We start from the raw sequence: 15,403 nt of genomic DNA on the forward strand, positions 1-15,403 counted from the left end.
ACTTTCCAGACTTGTTCAACCTCCACTGCTGCAGAACTGCTTTCAGTTGTTCACCCATTTCTTGTTCTCCTTTTTGTAGAATTCTGAAATGTACTTTATTTTTCAGTTTTCTTTAACCTTACCTTTTTTCCTGTCAGTTCACTCTGACCTTTGGACCATTTACAGCTGTTCATTAAACTGGAACTGATGGAATTTACAGACACAACTGGAACAAACTGGGCTGGTCTAAAACTTTGGACCAGTAGTGTATCTGAGGACATATGTGATCTGCTGTACCTGCTGTTGTCCACTGGTTCTAGACGCTTCTGACTGTGGATGAACCTGGACGCTGACCTGGGATCAGCTGACCTGGGATCAGCTGACCTGGGATCAGCTGACCTGATGGCGCTCACATCGTTGTTCCATCTGCACTAAACACCTTAAAGTCCTTAAAGCCTCGGAGCGACAGTTCTATTCCTTTGGCATCGGTGGCATTTACCCCCCCCCCCCCATTCTTCTCTAGCTTACATGTACTTGATTATCACATTGAGCCTAAATCTGATTCCAAACCTCCAGTATTTAAACACACAGGTCACATGATTGGATACCAGTCACCGGTTGGGCCCAAAGACCACAAAGATCACCGAACCGACAGAGAAGCTGCAGGATGGAAACCACAGACACAGAACCAGAACCACAGAACTAGAACCAGAGACAAAGACATGAAGCATCAGTAACATGTGGAGTCAGAACCCAGAGGACAGGTCTGGAACCGGTCCAAATATTTATGGGTACCAGACAGATGTGGGTCTGTATGAGTCTGAAGACAAACACACACACATCTGTGGAAACTGTGGAATGAGTTCAGGTCCAGATCAGGTCCAGATCACTGTCACAGATGGATGACCCAGTCCCAGAACCAAACCAGGTCCAATCCAACCATTAGTCCACTGTTCTGTTCAGCTGTAGAAGGAACCTGATCTGGACCTGAGCCGGGTCCACAGTCTCTGCACCTGGTCCCAGACCAGCAGTCTCTCCTCCTGGCCCTGGTGAACAGACTGCCGGTCTGGGGGTACAGCAGTGATCCATGCTGCTTGTCCTTGGCGTCAGTCAGAGGTACAGTTGCAGCTCATTCTCTTTTCTCTCAGTTGAATGTGTGTGGACTTTCACCAGAGTTCAGGACGTTTGTTCTGTTCAGACTGATGCAGAATCCGTCTGGTGAGGATTTTACTGGATTACATTTATGCTGTGGTGGACAGGATGAGTGGAAACACTAGTAGTAGACACTCATGCTGGATCTGTCCACCCCTAGTCTTGGGGGGGGGGGGGAGATCCCATCTGTACAGTATTTGAATGGGACTGCAGAAGCAGTTTGGACCCCAGTCCTACAGACAACACCTTTAATGTACGACTGAACTCATTCAACAGTTTCCACACATGTATTTATGTCCATACACACTCATATGAACACTGTCTGATACACAAACCCTGTAGCCTGTGTGTGTGTGTGTGTGTGTGTGTGGTTTCCATCCAACAGCAGCAGCAGAGGAATGAACACTATGAAGAAGAGGAGACGGTGACGGACAAGACACTTCTGTCTGAGGGGGCGGGGTCAGTGTGTGTGTGTGTGTGTGTGTGTGTGTGTGTGTGTGTGTGGGGGGGGGGGGGGGGGGGGGGGCAGAGCCTCCATCCATCTGCCCCAGGCCAGAGGCCATGAATTGCACAATAAAAGGGGGGGGGGTACGTAGGTAGGTTTCACACCATGAGCTAAGTGTGACTGAGAACCATTAGAACCATATATATATAAATTATATAAATTATATATATATACAGAACATATTGTTGTGAGGTTGAGGTTGACGTGAGTTAGACTGAGGATCGGCTCAGACGACCAGGGTGGGGGGGGGGGAGGTATCCTGCAGGAGGAGGAGGAGGAGGGGGGGGGGGGGGTGTTCCTGGGGTAAAGGCTTGGACTGCCCCCCCATCTGTCTTTCTGTCTTTTTTCCATTTTCACACAGATCAGTGGACATACAGTGACCCATTTCTGCCACAGGGTCAGTATAACGGACAGGAATAGGGTTAAAGGGGGAGGGGGGGCGGGGGCAATGATTGTTTACATGGGCTTTATGGGGGGGGGGGGGGGGGTGTTGGGGCAGACGCACAACGTTTACTAAGTAGAATTCTTTTGGTCTCTGGGTTCCATCTGGTTTATCCTTGGTCTCTGTCCCCGTCTTCGTCTCTCTTGGTGGACTTCTGGGTCATCCTTTGACCTGACCCCCCCTCACCCCCCACCCCCCGTTGTCCCGCTTCCGGCGCGGTTCATTCATCCTCCAGGGACTCGGTCTTGATGTCTCCGGGGACCCCTCCGGTTCTGGACAGGGCTAGGATGGTGTGGTTGACGGCTGCCATCTCCACGGCCAGAGAGATGGGGTCCTGGTGTTCACTGTGGGACGCAGGGTCCTCCTGTGGGGGGACAAGAGGACACATGTTAGACCAGGACACACAGAGACAAGAGGACACATGTTAGACCAGGGACACATGTTAGACCAGGACACACAGAGACAAGAGGACACATGTTAGACCAGGACACACAGAGACAAGAGGACACATGTTAGACCAGGACACATGTTAGACCAGGACACACAGAGACAAGAGGACACATGTTAGACCAGGACACACAGAGACAAGAGGACACATGTTAGACCAGGACACACAGAGACAAGAGGACACATGTTAGACCAGGACACATGTTAGACCAGGACACACAGAGACAAGAGGACACATGTTAGACCAGGACACATGTTAGACCAGGACACACAGAGACAAGAGGACACATGTTAGACCAGGACACATGTTAGACCAGGACACACAGAGACAAGAGGACACACTGTTAGACCAGGGACACATGTTAGACCAGGAACACACAGAGACCAAGAGGACACATGTTAGACCAGGACACACAGAGACAAGAGGACACATGTTAGACCAGGACACACAGAGACAAGAGGACACATGTTAGACCAGGACACACAGAGACAAGAGGACACATGTTAGACCAGGACACATGTTAGACCAGGACACACAGAGACAAGAGGACACATGTTAGACCAGGACACATGTTAGACCAGGACACACAGAGACAAGAGGACACATGTTAGACCAGGACACATGTTAGACCAGGACACACAGAGACAAGAGGACACATGTTAGACCAGGACACACAGAGACAAGAGGACACATGTTAGACCAGGACACATGTTAGACCAGGACACACAGAGACAAGAGGACACATGTTAGACCAGGACACTGTGGACACTGAAACTTTAAGACCCTGTCCCCTGTCCTGTCCCCTGTCAGACTATCATCAATAGTCAGATGCAGTGTGTTGATGCTCTGGTTTATTGGTCTGTGGCGGCTTTAGACTCGAACCTGTACATCTGCTTCTGAGGTCAGACCCAGTCACCACATATTCAGGGTGTACAGGGTGGGGAAGCAAAACTTACAATATTTTGAGGCAGGGATTGAAAGACAGTGTATGACCAATTAGTTTATTGAAAGTCATGAGAATTTATTTGCCACAAGAAAATGTCCATAATAGAAAATGTTTTTATTCTATGTGTCCTCCTTCTTTCTCAATAACTGCCTTCACACACTTCCTGAAACTTGTGCAAGTGTTCCTCAAATATTGCGGTGACAACTTCTCCCATTCTTCTTTAATAGTATCTTCCAGACTTTCTGGTAATAGTTTTGCTCATAGTCATTCTCTTCTTTCCATTAGAAACAGTCTTTATGGACACTCCAACTATTTTTGAAATCTCCTTTGGTGTGACGAGTGCATTCAGCAAATCACACACTCTTTGACGTTTGCTTTCCTGATTACTCATATGGGCAAAAGTTTGTGAAAAGGTATGGATAATAGTGTTAGGTATGATTATGACATCAGTATATGTTTGGGTTCAAAACAACTGACGTAGTGTCTGCTGAGAAAAAACAACTAAATGTTCAGTGTACATTTGGCTTCCCCACCCTGTACATTTTTATTCAAGTTATTCACATTTTCATCATCACTGAACTGTCAGACTAAAACACAAACAGACAGATTCCTTATTTATAGAGTATTATATTCTCCTGTTTTATTGGTCTGACCCACTTTAGACCCCTTTGGCCTCAATGTGGCCCCTGGACTAACCTGGGTTAGACACCCCTGCAGTAGGGTTAACTGTGCACACATACATACATGGACTGTTTTATGATGTCCGACACATTAAATATACCATATATATGCATGACCCATGAGCCAAGGAGGAAGAATGAGACCTGAGAGGAGCTTCAGACCGACTCAGGAGGAGAAATCATGTTTAACATACAGACTGGATCTACTCTACTCTACTCTACTCTACTCTACTCTACTCTACTCTACTCTACTCTACTCTACTCTACTCTTTTCTATTCTACTCTACTCTTTTCTATTCTATTCTATTCCATTCTATAGACGGCTGTGGTTCAGTTGTTCAGGTTCAAACATGTCCATGTCAGTCCTAGATGCCGTCACTGCTGCCTGTCCAGTGTACACACTGACCACACCACAGGTCTGTAAATACACTTCTATATTTATACCCTCCACATTCAACAGTCTGATGTTTCATTTCATTTTTCCACATTGAAAAGCCATTCCACATATCTGTAATGGAATTGCGAAAATCCCAAATGGAATTCCACCCTATGGATACAAGTCTACATATAAAAGAACGGACTGGATTCACTGGGATGGTGTCCGTGTGTGTGTGTGTGTGTGTGTGTGTGTGTGTGTGTGTGTGTGTGTGTGTGGGTCAGTATTACCCATCATGCCTAGTGTCTTATTAACAGTAGTTTCTATTTGATGCTCATTCTCTTTTCCATGCCGTTGTTCAATGCTGTTTTGTTTGTTTTCATTTCCCTGTTAAATTCTTCTGTTTTCATTCCTCTTAAATTCTCTTGTTCATTCGGTGTGGATGAAACGGTCCGATGTTCATCCTCCAGATAAACCTGTTTCTACTGGACACATGACAATAAAAGGCTTTGAATCGAAAATGTGAACCTTGGATTAGAGGTTTTAAAGAAAGTCCACGAGTGTTTTTGTTATTTGGAGCCTTTTTCTGCTCCAGAAATACAAAGTGTTCACATTAAAACAGGTCAAATCCACCGGCATGGTGAGAAACTGAGGGACTCTGTTCTATATGGGGTTGAAGAACACATGCAGTCTGTCACTCAAATAGAATCGCGGCTTGTGCGTACCTGGGTGGGTGGGGCTTGTGCGTACCTGGGTGGGTGGAGTTTGTGCGTACCTGGGTGGGTGGGGTTGTGCGTACCTGGGTGGGTGGGGCTTGTGCGTACCTGGGTGGGTGGAGTTTGTGCGTACCTGGGTGGGTGGGGTTTGTGCGTACCTGGGTGGGTGGGGCTTGTGCGTACCTGGGTGGGTGGAGTTTGTGCGTACCTGGGTGGGTGGGGTTTGTGCGTACCTGGGTGGGTGAGGTGGGCTCCAGTCGGTAAAGGCCAAAGGGTCGGCTCAGAGGTCTCTTGTCGAAATAGGGCAGGTCACAGGCCTGAAACAGTTCAAAAGACAGGATTACACAGACGGCCAGGAGGGGGCGCTGCAGGCTGTAATCTGACTACAACACGGAGATTCAAAATACTGTTGTTTTTTTTTTGTTTTTTTTTTAATTGAAGCATAAGAGACAACATTTTCCAGTCCCATCAATCTGCCTCATATTCCTCACAGCGTACACATTCCACAAAAACACTCCATCACAACAATAATACATTTCTGATTGTGTCTGTCCCACTTTCTTAGGGACTGGAAATGATTTTTTTTTTCAAACATCCAGAGGGAACAGCATGGACATATGTAGCTTTGAATAACATTCAATAGAAAAGAAAGATTATGAGCGATATTTATACAGACTGAAAATAGAAAATAAAAAACTACATATTAAATCCAATAGTCTCCTTTTATATCCCCATGGTAACATTTGCCCTGTGTTGTTTCACATAATTTTCCCATTTTTCCCCAATGTTTGACAAATACTTCTAATTTCAGATTAACGGTGAAGGTGATTTATTTTTCCATTTTGTAAATGTCCCATGTTAGGCCATAACCCAGGGTTCTAAACTCCTGTTCTTTCAGGTTCCACATTCAGTCTGATCTGATCTGCAGTGGACCCAACCAGTCAAATAAGAACAGAAGAACCAAGAAATAATGACAATTGACAATTTATGTCTGTGTTTGAGTGAAAAAAAAACTATTAAATTATGAAAATTCTTACTTTTATAAACTATGCAAACAAAAAAAGATGTGGATAACCTGAAAAAAATCAGACCAGTGGTCCTGTATCTTAGCGGCCAAATTCAAAGCTTTGGGAAATGTATCCAGATGTCATTTATTCTCCCCCAGTTCTGTGTATTTATTCTATTACAGAAATAGTCCATGTTTTGCTCATATTCCAATCAGATCTGGAAAAAATTCAAATTCACACTTGATATCATTGATACTGATTTATTGGATCAATCCACTTCCTATCTGTTAGAATGGGAACATTTTTCAAAGTCACACCAAATCCAGAATCAGATCCGGATGGAGAATAATTTCAATCCCTTGTGCTGACATCATCATACAGAAGCTGTAGACCAAGTTTGAAGTCAGTTGTAGTTTCGGAGAAGAAGACGATTTAAAGTTTTGTAACGGACGACAGACGCCACATGACGACAATAGCTTACAGCCTGTCGGCCGGTGAGCTTAAAACTGAAATTTATTCAGCAAAATAAGTGCAATTTTAATAATATTCTCTTTTTTTTTAAAACAACTTGGTTAAATTATTTCAGTGTGTGTATTAGTACTTTTGAACATTTTCAGGACAATTGTATGGAAGCGTATTGCATTCACACAGAAAATAAACTTCAGCTCTGTTCTTCCGAATTAACAAGATAATTATCTCGTAAAATCAGAGGTGAATTTTTAGTTTTTGATAAAACAGTATAAAATAAGTTTTTTAAAAAATTGGCTCTGTTTGTCTGAATTAACAAGATACTGTTTTCTGAAAAAATAAAAATTCACCTCTGATTTTACGAGACGATTATCTTGTTAATTCTTTTTACTTATTTATTTAATTATTTATCTTTTTTTTTTTTTATTATCTTATTAATTCAGAAAAACAGAGCCAAATTTTATTTTTTGTGTGAATGCAATACGCTTCCGTACAGTTTCAACAATATCGCGATAATAATGATAACAGTGCTAATTTTGGTCACAGTAACTGTGATCTGAAATGTTCATATATGGTTCCACCCCCAGTTGTAACAGGAGTCAGTTCCCTCCTGGTTCCACAGCTTTAGTTTGATGGTCCTTTACCTGCTCAGAGAAGTCGTTGCCATCGATGTCGTCGCTGTTGGAGTGTCCTCCTGGACTCTGGACGTCGATGCCGTGACTCTCCAGGATTGTGGCTTCTTGGAGGAAGAGGATGGATTATTAGATTAACGACAGATCAGCGTTTAGTTCAGTACATTTACACAAACTGAGTACGTTCAATTATTTTCAAAAGCTGTTTAATGGTTTGAACATTTACTGGTCAGTTCATGGTCTAATTTTATTTGGCTTATTTTCATCTGGACTATCTAGGGATGTACCATAAACTGTTTTTGTTTTTTGTTTTCTTAAAACCGATACTGATAACTTCCTGCTTCTAATAACTGATACCAATAATATGTCTGGATCAAAGTTAGAAGAGTTTTGGATTTTTCATTCTACTTTAGTTTTATTTAGTTTTGACTGTTTTTTCTCTAATTCACTTAGTTTGAATTTGTTTTTAGAGCAGGTTTGATAGTTTTTATTAGTTTTCAATATTTTCTGAATGCTTAGTTTTAGTTTAGTTTTTATATTAATTTTAGATTTGTTGTATCTCATCACACTTAAACTCAGACAGAATCACCTCCTGAGGAACTGTTCAGGCAGACAGAAGAACTGATTTACAGACAATAGATCTGGAAAATCGGATTTACACTCATCTGAACAAGAGCATTTACACTGGTTTCAGTTGAAGATTTTTGTGCTTAATTCAAGATTCTTTGCTTAATTCAATTTTTTTTTTTTGGTTAATTCTGTATGTTTTTTTTACTTAATTATAGAATGTTTTTGCTTAATTCGGGATTTTTCTTTTTTGCTTAATTCAAGTTTTTTTTTTTGCTTATTTTAAGAGGTTTTTTTTTTCTTTTACTTAATTCAAGATTTTTTGCTTAATTCAAGGTTTTTTTTTTTTGCTTAACTCAAGATTTTTTCCTTAATTCAAGCAAAAAAGTTTTCGTTAACGATAATAACCTTGGTTCAGAACTAACATCAGAACGGAATTTTAGTTCGATCCAAACAAAGGAACTAACATTATTGAATAAAAGTGTTAAAAAATAATACATAAAATATAAACAAAAAAACCAAAAATGAACCTCCACAATATCTGTATTTGAATAAATACCTAAAAATATCGATACAGTACTTTTTCATATTGATACAGTATTGTGAAATGAAATATCACGATATATTGCAGAACTGATATTTTCTTCCAGCTCTAATAACGGTCAGTGTTCACAGTTCTTGTGCACGTCTAGTATTGGCTCCTAAAGTAAATACCATTACCAATGTTGGCTCGTCTCTTGATCTCTTTGCGGCGGTTGGCGAACCAGTTGTAAACTTTCAGGGAGGTGACCCTCTCCAGATCAGACAGCTTTTTACCTGAAACAAAACAAACTAGCTTTAATCACATACTTTGACATCTTAGAAAAAAAAACCCTCTCAGTGCTGAGCTTTCAGGAGTCCAGGCCAGACGGAGTCCAGGTCCCAGCCCCACATTCACATCAGGACTGGACCCGTGATGTGGTCAGTAACCCTGTCATGGATAGTGTTGACCACAGAGGACAGCTGCTCGGAGCTGTTCTCCTCTATATGCATGGCTTTGGTTGTTTTAGTTACATGTCAGCCAACACAGTGGATGCGTGCGCATCATCCCATACACTGACACCTGTTGGCCAGTCGTGGAAAGTGTTTGATTTTTTTTCACTCATAACCAAGATGGCCGACAGGAAGTCCGAAATATTGAACGTCCCAGGAATAACTTGTAAATCCTTTTCTAGTAGGTCACCCCTGAAGGTAGAAAAAAACATGCAGCATCAAGTAACATCAGGGATTAATATCATTGTTAAAAATTACACATATTTATTGTATTTTGGAAGAAATTTGCAATTAATCACATGTCCACTAAACTGGACGCTGTGCATCACTGGCTGTATTTCAACTGTAATTCAGACCATTACTGTAACTTTACTGTTGTGGATAAACTGGATCTGCAGTAACATGTTTAAGTGTAATCTAATTGCTAATTATTATTACAGTGCAATTAACAGTATTTGTATTGTTTTTTTGGGTTTTTTTGCATATTATCTCCATGAAGTGAGTAACAACTACTATTAGAATATGTTCAAATGTCAGAAAACATCAGATTGGCAACATTAAAAAGGTTATTGGTTCATAGTTTTCACACAGTAGATCACTTTCTGATACTGGTTTAACACGTTTATTAGCTTCAAAAGTCAAATGTATGATGTCCAGATGAGTGGACATTTTTGTGAGTCCATGAAAAATAAGTTCATATGTTTTTATTTTTATTTATTTATTTTTCTTAAACAGGAATAAAAACACTCAGGAAAAAAAATCCTTAATACAATTTTCATAATTCATGCATGAAAGGGTTAAGGGGCGGGGCTAACCCTTTTTTTTCCTCAGGACTGAGCTGAGGCTCAGCAGTTCCTGGACCCTTCCATCAGGCTGACACTGACTTTCAGACTACAGTGTGCGTTCTTTACCTGGTTTCTGAATCACAGCGTTGCAGGCATTTGCGATCTCCTCCCTTTTGGCCTCGTCTGGGTACTGGTTGTCGTTGAAGTAGCTATAAATAGACACAGAACACCACGGATTTAATTAAGTTCACTAAACAAGGACTGTGTCCACAAAACTGAGCTACTGTTGTGTGTGTGTGTGTGTGTGTATATATATATATATATATAAATATATATATGTCGAGGCCCAAAACGGAATCTGTCCCGATTCAGAATCGGGCCAGCCCAGAATGGAATTCCATTCTGGGCTGGCCAAAAATGGAATTCCATTTTGGGATTCTATTCTAGGCCAGCCTAGAATGGAATCTCTATAGGATTCCATTCTGGGCCGGCCCAGAATGGAATCCTAACTCAACCTGGCCCAATTCAGAATCAGGCCGGCCCAGACTGGAATTCTATTCTGGGCTGGCCTAGAATGGAATCCTGCTGCTATAATGTTATTTTTATACCATGTTTAATGCAAATGATCTAAATTATTACAAAAATCAATACATGGAATTTGCAAATATGTGAAAAAAAATGAAACAAACAACATTTTAATTGTAAACTATAATACACTTTTTTTCACAAATAGAACCTAGTGGTACTCCCCACCAATATGGTACAGTGAAATCGACTGAAATTGACAATAGTTACACAAGGTATGTAAGACTGAAAGTGTAAATCGGCACTAATAGACCAAAAATGTCACATTGTTGAATATGTAATCAAACTTGCACTGAAGTCTTAGAACTTGCCTGATACTGAATTGGGCCAGGTTGAGTTAGGATTCCATTCTGGGCCGGCCCAGAATGGAACCCTATAGAGATTCCATTCTAGGCCGGCCTAGAATAGAATTCCATTCTGGGCCGGCCCGATTCTGAATCGGGACAGATTCCGTTTTGGGCCTCGACATATACATACATACATACATATAAAAAAAAAAAAAAAAAAAAAAAAAATATATATATATATATATATATATATATATATATATATATATATATATATATATATATATATATATATATATATTTAGCGACAGCAGCACTGAGCAGCGACAGCAACTGGAACCAGATTCCAGCCGCCAGCCACCAGGCCAGGCTGGATCCCACACCACCAGCAGCCAGCCGCCAGGCCTAAAGGTACTGTGTTCAACTGCTGCTGTTAAAAAGCCATAAAACGCCACCTAAGTCAAAAGCAGAGGCTAGGCCGAATGAAGAGCATGTTTGACTGTCCCAGGTATCTGAGCTACTACAACAGCAAAAGGAACTATTCACAGCACTGTTCAATCAACAACAGGAGAACTTTAAGGGGTTTGTGAAGATCATCATGGACTCCACAAACACCAGGCTGGAGGGGCTGACAAGGGACCTGCAGGAGTTGAAGACAAGCCTCCAATACACACAAAAGGAAGTGGACCAGTTCAAATCTGAAAACTCTAAGCTGTCAGAAGGTGGTCATTCAGTGCACTCAGACGTTTTCAGAGTGTGTGACAGTCTGATAGCTGTCACAGACAAGATGGAGTATCTGGAGGGACAGTCCAGGTGAAATAAGCTGGTTTTTGAGGGAATGGTGGAGTCATTTGGTGAAACCTGGGCAGAGACAGAAGAGAAGGTGAAAAAGGTTTGAGCTGAAAACCTTCAGATGCACCAGGGAATAGAGATGGAACGGGCCCACGCACAGGCAAACCTGGAGGGGACAGACCCAGGCCCATTGGAGGGACATTTTTTAGATAGCAGGACAGAACTGCCATTCTCCAGTGCACCAAGAGACTAAAGGGAACAAAAATTTATATCAATGAGGACTTCACTGATGCGCTGAAAAGGAAAAGGAAAGAACTGATGCCAGAATTGCGAGCTGCCAGACAAAAAGGAGACATTGGCGACCTTCGACATGACAAACTAGTTCTTCATCCATGCAGTAGCACGCCAAAGTAGCAGACAAATGCAATCATAAAGCAGGTCTGCAGACACTCACTGTTCTTCATGGCAACAGGAACAACTTCTACACAGACTGGACTCAATCATTCACTACAAAACATCACAGAGTGGGATGAAGTGCAGTTCCAAAACTTCCAGTCCACTGAACATCATTCACATCAAACTGAAAATGACATTGATCCAGAGAACAACTGTTTCTGTGACATTAACGAAAGCTGGAACTATTCTACCCAAGAAGAATTGAACAGCAGCATCAACATGGACAATGGTTTATCAGTGATCCATTTGAACAGCAGAAGCCTTTGTGCCAACTTTCATAACATCAAATACCTTTGAAGTCCATTCAAATGTCCTTCCAATATTAGAGCTATATCAGAAACCTGGTTCAATAGCAGTAGGGCGTTGCTATTCTTTTGCATAAAGCCATTCCCTTTGTCCATGTTAAAACGATCTCAGATCCTACTGGTAGATTTGTTATCGTCATGGGGCACATTTTTGATACAAAAGTCGCTTTAGTTAATGTGCAAGCACCCAATTGGGATGATGAATGTTTCTACAGACAGGTTTTTTCAATGCTGCCGGATTTGTCTTCATATAGCTTCATCCTGGGTGGTGACTTTAACTGCTGGATGGATCCTTGCTTAGACCGTTCTTCGACATGTCCAATTGCCCGATCTAAATCTGCCAAAGTAGTTTTATCTTTTATGGAAGAATTCAATATGGTTGATCCTTGGCGTTTTTTTAATCCTGGCATAAAGAAATTTTCTGTTTTTTTCACATGTACACCACTCTTTCACCCGCATTGATTTTTTCATGGTGGACAAAAAACTGCTTACATCAATTTCTGATTGTGCATATGACCCAATTGTACTGTCTGATCATGCTGCAGTCTCAATGAATATTTATTTTCAGAGGCTTATTAATACACGGCCCCCCTGGCGTCTTCATACACACTTACTACTTGATAAGGATTTTGTTGATTTTGTGTCAAAACAGCTCGACTTTTTCTTTCAGGTTAATAATACGCCTGGTGTGACTGCTTCTGTGTTGTGGGAAACGATGAAAGCGTTTATAAGGGGGGAGATTATTTCTTATAAAGCTCATCAGAAGAAGCTCAGGAAGGACAAATTGATTAAGTTATCTCAGCGCATAGCCGTTTTGGATGCCACTTACGCGACCTCAAAACTTCCAGACACTTATAAGGAGCGAATGTCCTTGCAAGCTGAATATGATGTTGTTATGTCACATTACACTACTGAGCTTCTACTTCAGTCTAGGTCTAAGTTCTACGAGCAGGGAGACAAAACTAGTAAACTACTGGCTCATCAACTGCGTCAGATATCCTCATCCCAGTTAATCCCACAGATTGAAACAGGTTCAGGTATTACATCAGATCCACTGGAGATTAATAAAACTTTTATGGAATTCTATAAATTACTATACTCATCTGACCACTCTCATGTTCCTGCAGATCTGACCTCTTTCTTTGATCATTTAAACATCCCTTCTTTAGATCAGGGTGTGGCTGGGGAACTGGAGCGTCCAATTACTGCAATCGAACTGGAGGCGACAGTTAAATCATTACAAAGTGGTAAGAGCCCTGGTCCAGACGGATTTCCTTCTGAGTTTTATAAAACCTTTTGGAAACAGTTCGCCCCGTACATGTTAGATATGTGTATTGAGGCTTTAGATCGTGGAATCCTTCCTCAATCATTAAATCAGGCTTGCATCTCACTGCTGTTAAAGAAAAATAAAAACCCTTTGTTATGTGGCTCTTATCGCCCTATTAGCTTGCTGAATGCAGATTGCAAATTGTTGTCAAAGTTGCTTGCTAGACGCTTGGAAGGCATCCTTCCCTCCATCATATCGTCAGACCAGACCGGTTTTATTCGTAATAGGCACTCTTTCTTCAATCTTAGGAGAGTATTTAACGTGGTCTATAATCCTTCTCCAACTGCTCCCTCAGAGGCCTTGATAGCTCTAGATGCTGAAAAGGCGTTCGATAGAGTAGAATGGGATTATTTATTTTTTGTTTTAGAGAAATTTGGATTTGGGGTAAATTTCATTTCCTGGGTTAAATTATTATATGCTTCACCTCAGGCCTCTATCAGGACAAATAGTACAAATTCTCATTATTTTTGTCTGTACCGCTCTACCAGACAAGGCTGCCCACTAAGCCCTCTCCTGTTTGCCTTAGTCATGGAGCCTTTGTCCACTGCTTTACGATCACATCCGGATCTCTGGGGCATAACTAGATACGGAGTAGTTAAAAGTCGCTTTATATGCGGATGATTTGCTGTTACTTTTGTCCGATTCATCACGTTCCATTCCTACATCTGACATTTTCAGTCTTAGATGAATTTAGCAAGATTTCAGGATATAAACTGAATCTCAGTAAAAGTGAGATATTTCCAGTTAATAAACTAGCTAAAACATGCTCACTTGAAGATCTGCCATTCAAGATCTCAAAGTCTGGCTTTGTCTATCTTGGGGTACATGTGGCTGATTCTATGGTTAATCTCTATAATAAAAATTTTCATAGTTTGCTTGCACAAATTGAACATGATTTTGAGCGATGGTCCATCCTTAATCTCTCTGTTGCAGCTAAGATTAACACGGTCAGAATGAACGTTTTTCCTCGCTTTCTATATTTATTCCAGTGTATACCAATTCCTCTTCCTCTCTCTTTTTTTCGGAAGGTTGATAGTCTTATTTTGGATTTTGTTTGGAATAAAAGGACTCCGAGATTGCGACGTCAGATTTTACAGAGACCCAAGGCTCTGGGAGGCATGGCGTTACCCAACTTGCTCTACTATTATTGGGCAACAAACATCAGAAACTTGAACTATTGGGCTCAATATGAGGACACTGAAGCTCCCCCTTCATGGTTGGTGGTGGAGGCAAATTCTGCTGATCCGGTAGCATTGAAAGCCTTATTGTACTCACCTCTGATTTCTTCTTACTCCAAATTTACTGGAAATGTGATTGTGGCCTCCAGTCTAAAAATCTGGGTCCAGTTCAGACGCTATTTTGGCCTACAAGCCTTTTCTTTTAGAGCTCCACTAGCAGCCAATCCTATGTTTCTTCCATCTTTAATGGACAGTACCTTTTTGATTTGGGCTGGTTTGGGTATAAAATCATTAAAGGATCTATATATAAACTCTGTTTTTGCTTCTTTCCAACAACTAGTTAAAAAGTTTTCACTCCCAAATGATCATTTTTTTTAGATATCTCCAGGCTCATAATTTTGTTCGTACTTTGTTCCCAGGTTTTCCTGCCCTTCCTAATGATTCAGATTTAGATATCTTTTTGGAGCCTCTGTCGTCTTTGAAAGGAGCAATTTCTGTCATCCATTCTAAAATTCATAATCTTCAATCAGGCTCCTCTAATGCCCTTAAAAATATATGGGAGGTAGATTTGGGAGAGACGATTTCAGATGGTATGTGGGACGAGATCCTAAGAAGGGTGCACAGGTCATCAATTTGTGCTAAACATGGGTTCACTCAATGTAGGATTTTGCATCGTGCTCATTACACCAAAGCTCGGCTGGCAAAAATCTATGGTACAGTGTCTCCTTTATGTGATAG

At 41.3% G+C, this 15,403-nt stretch overlaps 1 protein-coding gene across 1 annotated transcript; it reads right to left on the minus strand.

Moving 5' to 3' along the window:
- Positions 1–1,642: 1,642 nt before the first annotated feature.
- On the minus strand, positions 1,643–9,958 carry LOC115415832 (homeobox-containing protein 1-like; the record flags this gene model as incomplete). Its single annotated transcript, XM_030129480.1, has 5 exons — positions 1,643–2,442; positions 5,478–5,561; positions 7,364–7,458; positions 8,639–8,734; positions 9,862–9,958. Coding segments are annotated over 5 exons (516 nt in total), but the record flags the coding sequence as incomplete, so codon positions are not given.
- Positions 9,959–15,403: the final 5,445 nt, after the last annotated feature.

This window comes from Sphaeramia orbicularis, unplaced genomic scaffold (assembly GCF_902148855.1).
Source record: "Sphaeramia orbicularis unplaced genomic scaffold, fSphaOr1.1, whole genome shotgun sequence".
NCBI classification, from domain to species: Eukaryota; Metazoa; Chordata; class Actinopteri; order Kurtiformes; family Apogonidae; genus Sphaeramia; species Sphaeramia orbicularis.